The sequence below is a fragment of the Lissotriton vulgaris genome, chromosome 2_1 (assembly GCF_964263255.1).
Source record: "Lissotriton vulgaris chromosome 2_1, aLisVul1.2, whole genome shotgun sequence".
Lineage (NCBI taxonomy): Eukaryota > Metazoa > Chordata > Amphibia > Caudata > Salamandridae > Lissotriton > Lissotriton vulgaris.
The window spans coordinates 1,057,720,596-1,057,740,697 of NC_141687.1; the positions used below are offsets into that span (position 1 = coordinate 1,057,720,596).

The 20,102-nt window shown below is 46.8% G+C and overlaps 1 protein-coding gene across 4 annotated transcripts in view; it reads left to right on the plus strand.

Moving 5' to 3' along the window:
- PRPF40A (pre-mRNA processing factor 40A) overlaps positions 1 to 20,102 on the plus strand; it is a 963,502-nt gene that overhangs the window by 325,085 nt on the left and 618,315 nt on the right. For all 4 annotated transcript variants that reach the window (XM_086956681.1, XM_086956683.1, XM_086956684.1 and 1 more), the window contains exon 15: positions 5,328 to 5,436. In XM_086956681.1, coding sequence (XP_086812807.1) covers positions 5,328 to 5,436 — 109 coding nt within the window. The remainder of the gene's footprint in view (positions 1 to 5,327; positions 5,437 to 20,102) is intronic.

Below are 20,102 nucleotides of genomic sequence, written 5' to 3' on the forward strand. Positions count from 1 at the left end.
TATCTCAGCAAACAAGGAGGAATAAAATCATTCACTCTGAGCAAGCTAGCCCAAGAGATATGACACTGGGCAATACCAAGGATGATCACACTGCAAACAGTCCACCTACCAGGAAAAGAAAACTCAGAAGTACAGACTAAGCAGAGAAGAAAGGAGCGCCCACAAGTGGGAACTTAACCGCATCGCTGCTGCGGCGATTTTTGCGCTGTGCGGCTTTTTTTAAAAAGCCGCGTTACATGACGAGCTCAGCTCGTCATCAGCACACGCCACCCGTGGCTGATGACGAGCTGAGCTCGTCATCAGCAGGGAAGGGGTTAAACACCACACTGGACAAAATATTCAGAGCCTGGGAAAGAACAGAAAAAACCTGTTCACAACATCAAAAAACACAAAATGACAACACTTCCTCTACAGGTTTTCAACACTACCAATCAGAGGGTAATACCCTGTCTAACTGGTCAGGGAGATTTGCTTATACCTTTCCTCCAATTCTCCTAATACCGACGGTACTGGAGAAAGTGAGACAACCAGGGACGCAACTAATCCTCGTAGAACCACAATGGGCCAGACAAACTTGGTTATCAGGCCTACTAGAGATGTCCAGAGGACAATTGATAGACCAGAACAGGGTCTGCTAACCATGCAGGAGGGAAGAGAGTACCACCTGGAGCCAGCAACATTTAGCCTAGCTGCCTGGCTTCTGAATATTTAAGAATGTGGACACCTCTGACTGCTGCCCAGAAGAATGGAAATCCTTAAGGAAGCAAAAAGGCTACTACTCAAAAATGCTAAGCAGCGGAATGGAAAGCTACATCCACTGGTGCACAATAACCGATATATGGAGACCAGTGCAAAACACAAAACTGTGTTAACTTATCTCATTCATCTGCTAGATACCGAGCTAAGCTATGCATCCTTAAAGGTACACCTGGCAGCAGCAGTAGTAGCCTACATCAGGGGCACTTCATGTAACAGCTTTTTCACATCCCCAGCGGTGAAGAGATTCCTAGAGGGAGCTACCAAGATTTGTTCCAGCACCATTGTGAAACTTAAATACTGTGCTAACGCAGTTAATGACAAAGACCTTCAAACCTATACACAAAATAGATGTAAAATCGCTAACGCTCAAGACAGTGTTTCTAATCACAATCGCATCCCTACGAAGAGTAGGCGAACTACAGGCACTAATGTTACAGGAACCAAACCTGCAAATACACATCGACAAGCTGATTCTTAGAACTAACCCACAATTTTTCATAAAGGTGGTAACCCACTTTCATGTTAACTGACGTATACTGCTACCGGCTTTCTTCAAAGAACCTAATACACAGATAGAGAGCCCTACACACGTTGGAGGTAAGGAGAGCTTTATTGTACTATGCTGAAAAAAACAAAAAAGTTTCTTAAAGGAAACTAGCTTTCTCCTCCAACAAGGCAACCAAAGGCTCCCGAGTGACCAAGGTGACAATCTCAATATAGATTGTGGAAACAATACAGACTTGCTAGTTTAGGGCAGGGATGACACTGCCTGCACGCTCAAGAGCCCACTCAACACGGAAAAAAGCAAAACACTGGCTTTCCTAGCAAACCTGCCAATGGATGCACTCTACACAGCAGCATGGGCATCACCAGACACTTCACAAAACATTGTGTGGACATCCAAATGAACAACGCAGCACAGGTGGGATAAAGAGTACTTCAACGCCTGTTTGCTAACACTGCCTCATTTCATCCCAACTAAACCATAGGAAGGTACACCACTGCACAATCTAATGCACAGCATGTGAATCCATAAAAGGATTCATTCTGCAAAACATAATGGTTACTTAGCAGCTTACCAGTAGAAGTAGTTTTGCAGCTTGAACGTTATGGATTCAAAGGGACCTACCCAACTCCCTGGAAATGGGAGATAACACAAACAAGTGGGAAAGGTACATGAACAAAGAGGAAGCAAACTAGGAAAGAAAGATAGAATCCAAAATATGGCAATTACGCAATGGAACATCCGGTGCACCGTCTGACATCACACAGCGGGCGGTCATACCACCAAATGGTGGTCAACGACTCTCAAAAAGAGGGTGGAGAAAACCTGCCAATTCTGGATCCAACCACTAGATGGCGGAATAATGCACAGCATGTGAATCCAGAACATTATTTGAGCTGCAAAACCACTTCTATTTGTAAGTAATCATTTTGTTTCCACATAATTAGTACCCTGGGATAATCAAACCAGACCTAGAAATGTAATCATTCAACCCCGTATGTTAGTCAGTAGCCTGTATATCCAATGCTTTTGAAATATTGTTGGTAGCTGGCTCTGTATATACTATACCAAAGTAAGGTGTAGTGTGCTCAGTCCAGTGGAACCCGAAAGGTAGGCAGAGGTAAAAGTAGATAATACCTTACTCTCTAATTGGCGTAATGTGGGATAGCAGTAAGAGTTTATCAGAAGGTAGTGTTAAGCATTTATTGTAAATAGTCGGGCAAGAAATGATGTCGCCCACTCAAAGACTGAACTCAGGCCAATTAGTTTGTATAAAAATAATATTTAGTTATATTTTATTCTCTAGAACCAAGCCAAGCCTAGTACAGGTAAATGTAGTAGTACTTTGCAAGAATAATGCAGTTAAACACAGTTTGGATGCAGTTGAATGTTATTGGATTGGTTACAGGTAAGTAATTTGTTTGTAAAGCAGTTTGAGTTACTTTTCAGATTACTTTGCAAGTTACTTTCTCAACTCAGTGTGATATGCCTAGATATCACACTGGGACATTTCACAGAGGAAAGGTAAGTAAATCAGTTTTTGTACTTTTGCAGTTTCTTAAGATTTAATACAAGCCAACTCCACACTTGGAACAATTTTCACAAGAAATCAGTCAATGTAGTCCTATGGAAGAAAACAATGTTCTCAACTTAACTGTAAGTACTTAGGTTTGGGAGTTGGTTTTCTGGGGTTAGGACCAGGGTCAAGGATGCACACTCAAAGCACCCTCAGGGACACTAGGGCTGCCGGGTGAGAGTGCTAAGGCCCAATGTTATCCTATGGGGGTAGGGGGTGTCCGGTTGGTGGCTGCTCACCAGCAGGCCACTTGGATGTAGGAGCAAAGCTCCTAGGGTTTAGCTGAGGGCAAAGGGGAATCCGATTTAGCACACAAGGTACACCCACAGCGGCTGGGTGCAGGGTGTTGTTTTGACGTCGGGTGCTTTGTTGGTTTCAATGGGGATTCTCCGGTTACAACAAACACTGCAGGCTCGAGGATGAAGATCTCTGGAGGTGACCACCGGTTGCAGAGGTAAGTTGGTTGTCCTGGGATGCTGGGACAGCATCTGTTGTGCCACCCGAGGCTGTGGGACGTCGGGTGTAGGGGTGTCTTTTGGTGTCTGGTTTTTCTTACCGGCTCCGGTCGGAGGGGGGGATACTCCAGAAAGGGGCTGCAGGTGTCATTTGGAACCTTAAGGCAGGTCAGGGATCACCAGATCCCAGGTCAAGATCGCTGGGTAGACCTCCTTGTGGTGTCGGACCACTCTAACTCAGGCCGCAGAGAGGTGCAGACTCAAGGATTTGTCTGGAGCTAGTCTGTGGGTGAGCCAATCCGGTGCTCACGAGAGACAGTCTTGTTTGGGAAGGCAGGGCAGGTCCTCTGGGTTCTTGGGGGCTGCTGGCTACAGGACACAACAGGATTTTGCTGTAGTCAGTCGAGGTCTGGACAGGCCGGTAGGTCTGGGGCCAAGTCAGTTGGTGTCCTACTCCTTCAGCACAGCTGTTCAATCCTCCTTGTTTCTGCTTGTCTGAGGAGGCAAGGTTCAGAGTTGCCCCTAAGTACTAATTACGGGCGTTGCAGGTAGTTCAGGTCTGATCCAATGGGTCCCTTCCTTGGATGGGTACACCTCCTATTATGCTCCCCTCCAGTGGGAGGGGGCTTAAGCCAAACTCTGGTTGGCTGGGTCCCCCAGCTTCAAAATGGCAGGGGCTTAGAGTTTTGCTTCACCTCTCCTCCCCACCGGAGGGGTGGGGTTGGCAAAGCTCTGCACACCTCTCCTCCTAACTTGGTTTTCCCGCCTATTCTCGTGCCCAAAGTGGGGGTCAGGTGCTGGGTGCAGCAACTGCCTGTGGGAGCTCACAAAGGCAGCACGCCTTTGAAGCTAGCCCTTCGTGGACCCTGCCCATCCTGGGGTAGGAGGCTTGGCACCTCTGTCCAGGATGTGCTTGGTTTCAGGGCTCAGAGAGCCAGGGGCCCAGAAACATGGCTTGTGGTGGCAGGTGGCCATCAGCCACTCAGCCAGGAGACTAGACGTAGGTTGTTTTTCAGGTTCATCTCGAAGATGCCCTCTGAGTGCACTTTTCATTAAGTCCCACACTGCCATCAGTGTGGGTTTAATGTGCTGATAAGTTTGATACCAAACTTCCCAGTTTTCAGTAAGACCATGATGGTGCTGTGGAGTTCGTAATGACAAAGTCCCATCTCCATATACTTCTTATGGCATTACAGCACTTATGTCTAAGAATTGGTTTAGGCACTGTAGGTGCAGGGCTCATGCACCTGTACGCTCACCACTGGTATAGTGCACCCAACTGTGTGTGTGTGGTTGTGTATGTGTGGGGTTGTGTATGGGTGTGTTTGTGTGTGTGTGTGTGTAGGCACAGGGCCTCTAAGGGTTGCACAATAAGTGCAGCAGCCCTTAGAGGCTTGCCCTTGGTACCTTTACAAGGGATTTACCTGTGACCAGAGAATTGCCGATTGGGTTTTGCAACAGTACAGTTTGGGGAAAGAACATAGGCCCTGGTTGGTAGGAACCCAGGGCACACTCAAAGTACATTAACTTTAGGCATAAAGTGGGGGGCAACCATGTACAAAGAGACACTTTCCTACAAATATGAATTGGAGTTTTCTCATATCTTTGCAAAAAGGTTTGGGAATTTCTATGATGTGCCAAACCAAATCCTTATTGGTAAGCAGAATGAATGTCAATAAAATGCCTAGTTAATTTGGTAGTGTCACGTTTGAATCTTAGGGTACTCCGGTGCTCCATTACCCCAGTGCGTACGCTCCTTGTCATCCCTATGTCTATATTAGATTACAGGGGCATATAATGTATACCTCATTCTTTGAATTGCCGTTAGTAATTGTTTTAATTTCCATGGTTGCGTTAGACCCAAATCTATCTCGGTTACTCTCCTCGTAAAGACACAACCCCTGCAACTACCAAATGGAAATAGCCCTATTGGAGCATTGTCCTAAAACCATCGTTTTGTATGAAATACATTGATATGCTAAGTGTCAGTATCATATAAAAACAACTTGGGTAAACTATGTTTGCATTATAGGAAAGCTGAACAAATGTATGGAGAGATGGAGGTATGGAATGCGATATCAGAGCGGGATCGTCTTGAAATATATGAAGATGTTTTGTTCTTCTTGGCTAAACGTGAGAAGGTGAGGTTTTCTTTTCTTAATGCATGTATTAGATTAATTTGAATATTGTCTATTTCCCTGCTGTGATAAAAGGAGTTCTGTATCATAATTTTCATTTTCAGTTTTTAACAATTGGGAAATTCTTGTCCTACATATGACTGTCATTTTCCAATAACGGCAAGGATACATTTTCCATATCAATTTAATCCTGCAGCTTGGCAGTATCCTAACACTAGAACTAAGAAAGTGTTACTTATAATCTATCTTGGATGTATATTTCAACATGTGCTTGATTCTTTCAATTTGATCCAAGCCAAGCATTTATTTTTTTTTATTCAGATTTTATACTGTTGGAACAAAACATCTGTTTCTCCAGTATTGGAGCTTTCATAGTCACATGCTTGAATCATCCCTGTCGTAGTGGAAGTCCCACAGTATTCTTATAAAAGCAGTAGATAATACGGTCATAAGCTACAATAGAATGAACAGTCACTGCAATAGCCTATGTACTTTCCTTTGTTAAAAAAAAAAAAACTTAAGTAAAAGTCTATCAGGCTACAGCACCCTGTAGAACACTCTCAGGAGAGGCTGAGTTCCTCAGATTTTCTACTGCACGTCATGTGACAGGGAGTCTCCCTGAGCTCTGCTAAGTTTTTTTTCTTTCAAAACTACCAGATATCTTCGATAGATCTCTTCAGGTTGTGTGGAACATGCATTAAGAAGAGGCTTCATACTGAAGATCTCCATATGAACTGTATTTACTATTTTTACCCCATTGTATTTGGTAAAGGACTACAAGATTTGTAGAACTTTCTAAACCAAAACTCTTAAAGATAGAGAGGGTAGGTTGTTGATTTGGCTGCAGACATTTAAAAGAAAATCTGATGTTCTCTCTTATGATAAGTGAAGCTCTACCTCACATACCTCTCTGGAAAAATCTAAAAGGAGGGAGAGGTCACTAGAATCTCCTGAGGGTAATAAAAAAGCTTCTGAAAAATCCCAGCATGAAGCAGCAGGTCCCTCAAAAAGGAAAGTATCCATTTCCTGCTAAGGAGAAAGGCCATCTGACCGCAACATAAGAAACCCTCTTCAGAGCCATCTATGAAGATTGCAGTCTCTGAAAAGCTTGTGTCGTCGACGGCACAATCTTCTGGGTACTTGTTGACGCAGAAATCACTGGCGAAGTATGTTACCCCTCCATTGTCATAGACTATCTCGTTGAAAAAATAATCGTTGACGAAGGTCCCTGATGCGTCGTCGACAGCGGCTCCACTGACTATGCCTGTAGCGACACAAAGGCACCCTCACCATCTAAGACTTCTTCGTCAGCGATGTCTTCTCAGTGGACGAAGACTTCCTCGTTGATCCCTACATCCTCATCGACGTTTGTTCCGTCGACAACCACCTCTTCGTCGATGACGACCGCAGCTTTGACAGTATCCGCATCAACAGCTGTCAACGATAATTACGTCATCAGTTCCCATTATGTGCTCTTGCCGACAGACACCACTACCGTTGACGAAGCGGACAATGCTGCTTACTACACCGAGCCTTAAACGACCATCGACGTTACAACTTACACCTCTATATCTGTCTGCGACACCGTAGACGGGGCGTTTTTTTCCGAATTCTTCACTGATTTTGCCTTTACCTCCTTCAACATTCTTGGAATAGTCCATTGAAGATGACTTGTTTGGCCCTGCTCACAGTCCCTCTTAACTTCACGTCTAGTTTTGGGACAATGATGAAGATGACTGAGGGTTACTATCAGCAGGACTTTCACACTTCATTTTCAATACAGGGAATCTGTTCTTGAACCCATGGTCTCCCTTTCTTTGGCATTAGTTCGAGAATTGCAAGACATGTTGCAGGATTATCGTACTCTTTTTCCTTCATAGAGTGCACCTCCACTGGAATCTCCGCCACACATGCCTGAGCCTTCTCATAGGATGTTGCCTGCAACAGATAGTGTTCTACCTTTTCAACAGCATGACACCTTTGATGGGGATGTAGAGGAAGGTGAACTCCAAGGTACAAGGCCAACTGGCAATGAGTGGGAAGATTACATCTCAATACCTGCTTCCCATCTCCTCAGACAGCGTTTTTTTCTGCCGGAGGACAGGCTGTTTCCACTCCTTGATGGAGAGCAGCTTCTCGCTTTCAGCTACCGATGACAGTCAAGCAGTCTGACTGCTTTCTTTACGATTTTAAAGACCAATCTCAGAAGACTGTGAGCGGTGTGAAAGTCATGATAAAATCTGCTACAGTGATCGCAGTTTTGCCTAGAATAGACAGAAAAAACAAGGCTTCTGATGATGCGCTAGCTTGTCTGGTAGGACACCCGAAACCAGATTCAGTAATAATTCACGCTGCACAACGGAGCTCAAGAAATCATTCAACGCATATTACCGCTCCACCTGATAAAGAAGGGAGGCGCCTTGATAACATTAGCAAGAGGTTTACAAACAACTCGGGCACTACTGTGTGCGCGGCCAACGCGCTAGCGATATTAGGCAGATACGACCACCAAATGTAGTCCGATATCACTCCATAAGTGGACATCCTTCCAGAATCCAGAAGGCGAAAGATTCTGCTAGAAGGTGAAAGATCTGCCTCATAGATCATTAATGCATCTATGGACGTGGCTTCCCTGGCCTTTCGTCAACTCGCTGCAGCAGCCGTCCTTAGACGTCAAGGATGGTTGAGGGCAACATTTCTCCCTGAGGTGTAAAGTCTAGGTATACCTTTTGATGGCGATGCACTTTTTGATCAGCACATTGATGAGACAGACACCCAGACTGCTAAAGCTTTGGGCATGCTCCAATACAGGAAGATCCCCTTTCATGGAGCCTGTGGTAGAGGAACATATTCATTTCGTGGGGGTTTCCAGAAATACCAACTCAGACCTATCACTCATTTCACTCTTAGTGCCAACATCATCAGACATATTGTGCGTCACCACAGGCTGTATACTCCAGGCAACCCAGACGTAAACAACCTGTACAGTCCAGGGATACTGTTGGGAAACAGTGATGATGTCCCAGGGCCTGCTGCATTCTCTTCTGTCATTCTAGCCAGAGGAATTCTCATCTCAATCCATTTCATTCAGTGTCTAAACATTACCACAGACAAATGCGTCCTGGATATAACAAAGTATGGCCATACCCTGGAGTTTGTCACTGTACCACCTCCTCATCCACCACAAAACTCTATGCCATCCCATCTTCAATGGATGTATGATTAAATAACGACCGCCTGAACCACGAATACCTCAACCACGAAGGCTAAACAACGAGGAATGCCAAACCACTACATTTTTTACAACTAGTCCCTTAACCACGAAAAACAACATCTCGTGACTGGCCAATAGATGGCAGTATTGTAATAACAATCACCTGTGTGTGACGCAAAATGACCAACTGAGATGGCAGCCCACACACTTCCATAAATCTGACCACAGACTGTCCCATCTGGCACTGCTCGTTTTCCCAATATGCCCGTCTGATCCTGGTCCCAAACTGAATGGATGGCTGCAGCTAAAGTAGTTCAAACTTGTAATCATCGACATGTTTTATTTTTTTTACTAATTCTTAATGTGATGCAGTTCTATGACAAAGTGATTGATTTGTCTTCTCCCTGTTATCTGTAATACCAGAAAGGCAAGCACGGCCTTTGCCCTCCTGCTCTCTATCTCAGTGCACTTCAAAGGCTAATGATCTTTTTTGCTCCGATAACAGGAACACCCTTACCAGTTCAAAGCACAGATCACACACGATTGCTCCGCTTCCAACGCCCTGACTCTTGGAACGCAGGCCGATAGTTTGTATCTGCTGTGTGTGTGTGTTTTTGATGGCGATTTACTAACATAAATTAAGGATCCTCTCAATTGTTTTTTTTAATTAGTTCGGATGTTGTTTAAGGTGCTGGTTACACGAACGGATATTGTGCCACGCATTATCGTCTTCCTGATAATAGCTTTGCCGAGGCAATGCCATGGGGCAAAGATCGTGTCACGTTAGGAGGAGTGGCGGGGAGGGACCCGTGGTTAAGGAAATTTGTGGTTTAAAATGGTCGTTAAGAATTGGTCATTGTTCAAGATTCGTTGTTCATTTAAGTCGTTATTAAAATGTTGTTGTTAAGGATGTTTCCCATCTTCAGTTACTCAGGTAAGAGGCATTCAACATGCTACATAAAGAAGCCGTAGAAAGAGTTCCATGCTCTCAAGGGGAATGGGCTTCTGCTCCTGCTTTTTTCTTGTGAAGAAGAAATCTGAAGAATGGTGTCCCATTCTGGACCTCAAAGCTGAACGAATATCTACAGAAAATATCCTTCTACATGGTAACTCTCCTGGAGTTATTGCAGCTTCTGACCGTTTCGGATTTTCTAGCCAGCCTTGAATGAATGAATGAATTTACACTTAAAGCGCATGGCTACCAAAGGCCTCCCAGCGCTAGAGACAGTCATCAACCGAAACAAAGCTGAGGATTCAGGGGAACAGCAGAGTCTTCAGGAGCTTGCAGAAAGATAGTTGGCCTCAAGCCAAATGTGGTCTGGTAGCTGATTCCAGCATTTTGCCGCAATAAGGGAAAACAGACTACCAACACTCCGAACACTGTTTACTCTGGGTACGGCTGCTAGATGTTTCTTCTCGAAGCGTAGTAATCTTTTTGGGAGGTAGGGGGAAATGATTGATCAAAGAATCGGTGGGGCCCTAACTCAGAGCGACTTATGGGCAATGCACAAAGCCTTAAACTGAATTCTTCCGGCGACCGGCAGCCAGTGCAGAGAGATGATATGAGGTTTAGCAGATTCCCGATTATGAGACTGCATTAGGAGTCGTGCAGCACAATTTTGGACCGTCTGCAATTTTTTAATGGTAGAGCTAGGAGTGCCTACGTAAAGCCCATTGGCATTGTCGAGCCAAGAGAGAATCAAGGCCTCCACCAATAGTTTCCTAGCATTGTAGGGCAGAAGTGGTCGAATTTTCCTAATCATTTTCAGTGTACCATAACAGGTACCTGCCACCCTACGTGCCTGCTCCTCAAAATTCAGGTTGTGATCCAGCCACACCCCCCAAGACTTTTTAGTTGATCTTTTGGGGGGGGGGGCATGGCACCCAGACAATTTAGCCAGAGTATGCTGGTATTAATGTTGGTGATCTTACCCAAAAACATCAGCTCGGATTTGGCTACATTCAGCTTTAGGAAAGAGCCATCCATCCACTCGGAGACCCTTTCCAAGCAATTGGCTAAATTGCTCTTAGGGTTGTCCAAATGATTTAGCGACACGATCAGCTGAGTGTCAGCATAAGAAATGATCCGAACACCAAAAGGCTTAACCACCTCGGCCAGAGGATGCAGATAAACATTGAAGAACGTGGGGCTCGGGGAGGAGCCCTGAGGCACCCCACATCTCAAAGGCATCCTTTCAGAGATGCAATTGTCTTCAAAAACCTGAAATGACCGATCTACCAGGAAAGACTCAAGCCATTTGAGTAGAGTTCCAGTGACTCCCATCTCTGAGTCTTGCAATAAATAGTTGGTGATTGACTGTGTCGAAGGCTATGCTAAGGTCGAGCAGTACAATAGCGGCGGACCCACCGACATCCAGAATCTTTCTGGCTTCTTCAACCACCGCTAATAAGGCCATCTCCGTGCCTTGTTGAGGTCTAAAACCAGTTTGGGAAGGGTAAAGGCGTTCATTCACCTCCAAAAAAGCGGAGAGAACTGAGTTGACATACTTTTCGCTTATTTTCGCAATCCCTGGCAGGAACGAGATCGGCCAATAGTTGGCAAAAACTTTATGGTCTAGGGTGGGTTTCTTTAGCAAAGCTCCGACCATGGCCCGTTTCCATAGGGAGGGCACAAGCCCAGAGGAAAATGAGACGTTGAGGTCCAGAATAACTGGAGACCTGGTTTAGAGTGGTGGGAGGTACAACATCACTTGGGGAGCCGAATTTCAGATGGTCGAGGTATGTTTTAAAAGAAAATTCATATCCATTGGGAGGGGGGGGGGGAGAGAATGTCTCAATGAGAGGATCTAATCCAACACCGTTTTTTAGCTCACTGCACCATCCCAGCTCAGAACCTGGCTATATGCAAATTAGTCTGTCCTTGAGCTAGGGACTCACGTCTGAGTATAATTTTGTCCACCATAAGCGTGGAAGGGTATACTCAGACTTGAGTCCCTTGCTCATTGCACCATCAGGATTCAAGCAAGCCGGGCCGAAGACGGCTGAAATGCCAGAAACCGGTCCCCGGTAGCTTGTTTCCTTCCCAGTGAAAAAATTGGCTTGGTAGTTTGGTTTGCCCTGTTCCCATGATGCACTGGGCCAGGGACAGACTAATTTGCATATAGCCAGGTTCTGAGCTGGGATGGTGCAGTGAGCTAAACGGTGTTGGATTAAGCCCTGATCTCTTGACTGGGTGAGAGTATTCTGCTTAATTCAGAAACTCTGTCCATCACCACCCCCTGTTTAATAATTTTGTCCACCATAAGCGTGGAAGGGTATACTCAGACGTGAGTCCCTTGCTCATTGCACCATCAGGATTCAAGCAAGCCGGGCCGAAGACGGCTGAAATGCCAGAAACCGGTCCCCGGTAGCTTGTTTCCTTCCCAGTGAAAGAATTGCTTGGTAGTTTGGTTTGCTCTGTTCCCATGATGCACTGGGCCAGGGACAGACTAATTTGCATATAGCCAGGTTCTGAGCTGGGATGGTGCAGTGAGCTAAAAAACGGTGTTGGATTAAGCCCTGATCTCTTGACTGGGTGAGTATTCTGCTTAATTCAGAAACTCTGTCCATCACCACCCCCTGTTGTTTAATGATAGGTTTTAACGGCTTCTCTATATTTAGATTTCCTAATAATAGAGTAGTCCTTTCTCCAGCTTTTCTCCAGGTGCTTACATAGTTGTTTCAGCTCTCTGAGCTTGGGAGAGTACCAGGCTAAACAGTGCCCGTTCTTTTTACTGATCAACCATTTTTTGGGGATCCCCGTATCTAACTATGATTCCAGCCATTGATTAACTTTGTTATTGGCAGTTTCAGGTTAATTTCCGAAGTCTAGTATTATCAAGGGTTAATGCCCAGGAATCAATGGACAGTTTAGACCAATTCTGACTCCACATTTTTATCCTTTCCTGTGGCTGGCCACCATCCTGTTGGGTCCAAACAAAAGGAACCATGTAGTGGCTATCAATGTTGGAGAAAAGCGGATCAAGAAGGTGGCCTTTTTGGTGGGTGGGGCCGGACACTCAACTTAATTGCCAGAGCACCTAGATAATCAATTGCAGTCTCCGCTTCAAAGGAAGATGCAGAGTCAGAGTGGATGTTAAGATCGCCTAGCCCAGAAAAATTAGAGAGAGAGCTAACCGAATTGGCTATAGTTTCTGGAAGATCTCTACTGAAGTGGCCAATGGTTCTGCGGCCGATAAATAAGGACACCAGAAAAAGTACACGTAGAGGAAAAACCAAGTGCAAAGAAACAGCTTTCACAATCATGGATCAAGCTAGCCGAGATTCGACAGTTAAATGTATCTTTATAGATAATGGCCAAGCCCCCTCCTCTGATTAATTTGCGGTCTTGTCTCTGAATCAAATATGCAGGAGGCAGGACTTGAACTAACGATGGGACGGAGGTGCTGGAAAGCCATGTTTCCGTGAGGAACAAGGCATCAAGGTCTTGTTCTTCCAGCAGTAATCGAAGTTCAGTGGTGTGTTTAGGTAACGAGCGGCAGTTCAAAAGGGACATTTTGAAGGCCATTTGGGAGGAAGGTGTCTTAGCAACAATCTGCGAGATTGGAGAGCCTTATTTGAAGGAGCATTGGGAACATTTGTTCCCGCTATTGGTTGGCACCATAGAATGAACGTATTTAAGGGGGTATAGTCTCTGAGGTGGTACAACTGATCAATGGTATAGGAGAGCTTACCTCTAGTTGAAGGACATGGGGTCCTGGACGCGGACGGGCTTGCCTTAGGTCCGCCAGCGGCGCAACCGCTGAGCGGCTGAATCATCTGCCCCTTATGAGGAGTGGTGAGCGTGAGAGAAGTCGCAGCTAGACTGCTGACCTCTGTTTGCAATGCCTGCCTAAGGATGCCCCCGGAGCATTGAATACAGCTCCTTCCCCTGTAAAAGTGCAAGAAAGCAATTCAAATACAATACAGTGTTAAAAATCGTGCAGAGTAAGTATTTTAAAAGGTCAACCAGTTCATGACATAAATACCTCTGAAGCCCTGAACCGAGCCGCTAATGATCCCCCCCCGGAGCATTAAACACCGCTCAAAAGTATAAAAAGCAGTTCACGTACAAATACAGTGTTAAAAATCAGTGCAGAGTAAGTATTTAAAAGGTAATCCAGTTCCTTGCATGAATGCCTCTGAAGCCCTGAACTAAACCGCTAATGTTTGGTAGATAGGCTTAGCCTTGATAGGATACGTATTTCCACATTCCAATCCATCAAAATCATCAAAGGTTTCTTTATTTCACTGTGACAGGCGCACACTATTGGTTCAAGGTCATTCCCTTCGGCTTCCGCTCAGCTCCTTGGGTATTTACCAAATGTCTCGCTCCTGTTATAGCACACCTATGATTGTGAGTCCTGCAGATTTTCCCATATCTTGACGATTGGCTAGTGAAGGCTTCTTCTCTTCTCCGGGCCTCAGAGGCCATATCCATCTGCCTACAACTGCTTCTCTCTCTCTAAGGCTTGCAATCAACTACCAAAGATCGGTTCTCACACCTCAATGAATAACCTTTCCCGTAGCAACGTTGGATACCCTCCAAAACAAACTTTGCAGAAGCAGTTGGACTGGCAATGGCTTCAAGTGACCGGATTATTAGAGGACATTATTCAGATCACTCTGATCATGAAAAAAGCCCTTCCTTGGTGGCAATCCGCCAGCAATCTCTGTGGACCTGACATTCCTCTCTTCCAGAGTTCATTCTGACCACGGATGCTTCATTGAAAGGCTGGGGGCCCACCTTCAAGTAAGTGGCAAATGGAGCCTCTCTCTGTCCGAGATGCACATCAACTTCCTGGAATTGAGGTCTATTTTCCTAGCTCTTAAGTAGTTTCTCCCAAAAATACGAGCATCCTCTGTCCTCATTCGTCCAGACAATACCATCTGGCAAAAGTTGGTCTAGAAGGCACAGCCATATCCTGGCTCTCATCCTTCTTGACACAACGATCCTATCAGATCTGGGAGAAAGACGCCCGCTCCTCCGAAATGCCCCTCCAATGTGGTGTGCCTCAGGGCTCCTCCCTGAGCCCTACATTATTTAACATATATATGTCCACATTGGAGGAAGTCATTACCCCTTTCGGAGTGAGTGTCATCAACTACGCTGATGACACCCAATTAGTGGTGTCGTTGTCCCACCCTCAACAACAGAAAGCCGATCTCCTTAACTGCCTCACGCAGGTCCATCACTGGATGAATACATCAGCGCTAAAATTAAACGGGGCAAAAACCGAGGTCCTTGTACTCGGCCCAAAAGGAACCTCATTTCCGTTGGACATGTGGCCAACATGTCTAGGTCCCCCCCCAGACCCAAAGACAGAGGTAAAAAGCTTGGGTGTCTGGATCGACTCGGAGCTCTCCTTCGCCCCACAAGCAAAAAAGGTCGTAGGGACCTGTTTCGGTCTGCTTAAATCCTTGAGGAAAGTCCTGCCCCTTCTTCCTCCGAAATCGCAAAAACTTTTAGTCCAGGGTCTTATTATATCTAGACTGGACTATAGTAATGCGATCTATTTGGGTGCACCGGAAGCAACATTGACTAAATTGCAGAGGATCCAGAACACCGCTGCTCGGATCATTACCAACACCCCGGCCAGATCTTCGGCCAAGCCTGCCCTCAAACTCCTGCATTGGCTCCCCATAAGGGAGAGAATTAAATTTAAAGCCCTGTGTTTGGTGCACAAAACCCTGAATAACCAAGGCCCTCCAATTCTCCGAAACTTCATTACCCCTTACATAGCCACAAGAACCCTTCGCTCTAATGCAGAAAACCTTATCAATGCCCCAAGGTTTAGGAAAGCACGATCAGGAGGAAGACGGTTCGCGGTTCATGCGGCCCGTCTTTGGAACTCCCTCCCACGAGATCTTCGTCTGGAACCCCACTACCTCCGTTTCAGGAAACGATTAAAAACACATCTTTTCCCCTAGCCCTTATGCTCCTCCCGTTAACTCAGTCCTCAGTCATGTCTCTTAGGTTCCTCAGCGCTGGGATACTTCCGGGTGACTATGCGCTTTATAAAAATAAATAATAATAATAATAATAATGCACTCTCAACAAGCAGAGAGGAACGATGTCTTGATTCTATCTTTGGAAGCTCAAACGATCTGAGAGTGGGTGTTACCGCATCACATTATCTTCAAGGCGGAACATCTTCAAAGAGTGAGAAACAACCTAGCAGACACCTTGAGCAGAATAGGACAAACATGTCACAATTGGGAGCTCGGTCCGTTGATTCTCGATTCCATCTTCCAGAAATGGGGGACACCAAACTTCGACATCTTTGCATCTCAAGATAACTGATAATGCTGGTTCTTCGCCAGCAGGAATCCTCAGAGGGGGGTCATAGGGGAAATGCATTTTCGATAAGATGGAAAACATTGTCACATTGGGATGCACAAGCAGTAGCTAGATTCGGTCCCGAGGAATGCAGTTGGGTACCTGGGCGGGCCCGCAAATCTGCAAGAAACATGTCGACCATATTACACTCACTACAATAGTAGATATTTGTGTCTCTACTATTCTCTAGCACTTTTTAGCGTTGGGAATATAGGGGCCGTTCAATAAAGTTTTTTCTCCAATTTTATATCCCTTCACCTTAATCACCTTTTTTTTGCACTGCTTTTTTCAGTCTTCACGGTCATTAGCAACACACCTCATTACATTCTAGGGCTGTGAGAAGTTGGCCTGATATATAATGTTCACTATTCTAGTGAGCACTTTGTATCAGTCCAAACAACCCTTATGGTGATTGGTTGTAAGTCAACCTTATAGACCAGCTATCCTAGTAGCATGGATACGAGCAGTCTTCGGGCTAAACTCTAGAGGGCGTGTTAAGCCAGCTGTTATACCATCACATATATCCCTTGAACACCAAGTGAAAGGACACCACACAAGTGTTATGACAATAAACAGTGTATTTATTTTGGTCACAACAGCCCTGTACTCTTTGAGGACAGGGTACTAAGCACACAACAAAACTCTTAAGAAAATACTTTAAGTTACACAATTTACACAAATGCCCGAGGGGCACGAAAAACCATATACTATGGAAGTGGAATGCGAAATTACTAGCAGGTAAGTACTGTACCAATAGGCTTTGGAATCGCTAGGACTACGTTACTGAACCTTCAGATTACTAGTAGGAGGCCTAGGGGACTCGGGTGCAGAGTGTGCACTCTCACGCGGGATGCGGTACAAAGTCTATGGAGGCTAGTAAAAGCAAAGTTAGTGTTCTCGGGCGAACCCGACTAGCACCATGGACGCCTTCAAAAACGCCACCCGCACTCACCACCAACTAATCCGAAAGGCCAAGAAAACAGCATTCAAGGATCGACTTGACAACAACGCCCACAACAGCAAGGAACTTTTCAACATCGTCAAGGAATTTTCCAATCCCTCGGCCAACTCCAACGACATCACCCCCTCTCAAGCCCTCTGCGACTCCCTAGGCTCATTCTTCCACAACAAGATTGCAGACATCCACAACAGCTTCGACAACCAACCCGGAGACCAACCCACCCTACCATTTGCTGAACATTCTCCCCCCGTGAACACCCTTAACGACTGGAACCCAATCTCCACTGAGGACACAATCCGCCTGATGAATTCCATCCACTCAGGATCCCCCACAGACCCATGTCCTCACCACATCTTCAACAAAGCAGACTCAGTCATAACACCGCACCTCCGAGACGTCATCAACTGCTCCTTCAACTCCGCCACCTTCCCGGAAGACTGGAAACACGCTGAACTCACCGCCCTTCTGAAAAAACCCACAGCGGACCCCACCGAACTCAAAAATTACCGCCCCATCTCGCTCCTTCCATTCCCGGCCAAAGTCATCGAGAAAGCTGTCAACAACCAGCTCGCCGCCTTCCTCGAAGCCAACAAATCCCTCGACTCCTCACAATCTGGCTTCCGAGCAAAACACAGCACTGAGACCGCCCTCATCGCAGCAACAGACGACATTCGAACTCTACTGGACAATGGAGACACAGTCGCCCTCATCCTCCTCGACCTCTCTGCAGCATTCGACACAGTCTGCCACAGCACCCTTTTACAACGCCTCAATAACATCGGAATACAAGGAAAAGCACTTGAATGGATCACCTCGTTCCTCACCGGAAGAACCCAGAGAGTCTGCCTCCCACCATTCAAGTCCGAGGCCACTGAAGTCATCTGTGGCGTACCACAAGGATCCTCACTCAGCCCCACCCTCTTCAACGTATACATGAGCTCCCTCGCGGCCATCGCCCGCCAACATAACCTCAACATCATCTCTTACGCGGATGACACTCAACTAATCCTTTCTCTCACCAATGACCCCAGCACCGCCAAAACTAACCTACACGAAGGAATGAAAGAAGTTGCCGAATGGATGAAACAAAGCCGTCTGAAACTGAACTCAGACAAAACAGAAGTCCTCATCTTAGGTACATCCCCCTCTGCATGGGACGACTCCTGGTGGCCGGAAGCCCTCGGAAAAGCACCCATCCCGACAGACCACGCACGGAACCTAGGCGTCATCCTGGATTCTTCACTCTCAATGAACAGACAAGTCAGCGCCGTATCCTCATCCTGCTTCAACATTCTTCGCATGCTCAAAAAAACATTTCGCTGGATCCCCACCGAAACAAGGAAAACAGTCACCCATGCTCTGGTCACGAGCCGACTGGACTACGGAAACACCCTCTACGCAGGTACTACCGCTAAACTCCAGAAGAAACTTCAACGAATCCAAAACGCCTCAGCCAGGATCATATTAGACATCCCACGCAACGAACACATCTCTGGTCACCTTAAAGACCTCCACTGGCTACCCGTCAATAAGAGGATCACTTTCCGACTGCTAACCCACGCACACAAATCACTCTACGACATCGGACCAGAATGCCTCAACTCACGACTGTCCTTCTACACCCCCTCCCGCCAACTACGTTCTTCCAGCCAAGCCCTCGCCACTGTACCTCGCATCAACAAGACCACCATGGGAGGCAGATCCTTCTCATACCTGGCTGCTAAAACATGGAACTCACTCCCCGCTTACCTTCGCCTTACCCAGAACCACCTAGCATTCAGAAAGCAACTTAAAACGTGGATATTTGACAAGTAATCCTCCTCCCCTTTCTAAGCGCCTTGAGACCCTCTGGGTATGTAGTGCGTTATATAAATTCTCTGACTTGACTTGACCCTTGGATAGTGAGGCTATGCTGGGCACCGAAATGCCGAAGTTACCTAGCCCAGGGGCTGCAGCTGCATAGGTCTGAAAAGACGTCGGGAATCCTCGTTGACGAACCAGGAGCCTGAAGAAAGAAGTTGCTGGCAGGCGACCAGTGAAGATTGTTCGAGTGATCCAAGCCTGGATCGAAGATGGATGACACCTGAAAGCAGAGGGGACCAAGTTCTTAATCACTAGCCAGTGATTGTGTGGGCACCAGGATGGCACCGGGCAAAGTCACCTCGACCAGGTGAGTGGGCGACGCTGGGCTCTGCAGTCTCACGGACCAGAAGGCGTTGTCGGCAACCAGGATGGAGGTGCGAGCTGTCCCACGATGGTTGATGCTGTCGACGTCGCTGGACCCAGGATTGGGGCAACAAGTCTTGGCAAATTCAAGCCCACGCGGTGGATCTAAAATGGCGTCTGGAGTGGACCAGGAGGGTCCGGGGTGCTCCTCTCTTGGAAGGGAGCAAGGGCCAGTCTGGAGCAACCAGACCAGCAGAGTTGTCGTCATTGATCGTCGTCGGGAAGGCCACAAGCCAGCGGGCTAGTAGCCAGACAACGCGGTGAGCAGCCAAAAAGCAGAAGGGCCCCACGCCGATCGTGGAGATGCTGGGGGGCTGGACTTTGGTGCTGGAGCTGCTCAGGGTCGGGGCTTCTCGGACCCCAAAGCACTCACCAGAGGATCCCTCGGCGGTCGTGCTGGATAGAAGTCGTGCAGTTCTGATGATGGCCGGTCCCTCGGTCTTGTCGCACCTACGGTTCTCAGCTTAGCTGTAGAGGTAGGTAGAGATCAGAGGTGCCAGGGAAGCCGGGTCTCGTCGAGCTGGTCAGTCGGATTCCGGAGGAAGGACGTGCAGCAAACCGCAGAGTTCTTAGATGGTGCCTGCGGATGCAGGGTGACTACTCCTTAGCCACAAGGGAGAAATCTTGAGAAGAGTCTAGAGTTCCTTTCGTAGAAAGTAGTTTCTTGATTCAAAGATGATCTAATTTGGAAGGGTCCCCGCTCCTGCCTTTATCCTAAAGAAAGGGGTGGGTACGCGACTAGGTCCTGCCCTAGGGGTGGGACCAGGAAGGGGGGTGGTTTCCCCAGGCCAGGGACTGGTGTGCCCCTGGAACTGGTTCTAGCCGGCAGATGCATAGTGAGCACCGCAGTGCCACTTGCAGTCACCTTCCTGTAAAGCCCTGCCTACCCAGGATACACAAAACCCTGTCTGGGATGGTGCTAGCACCGC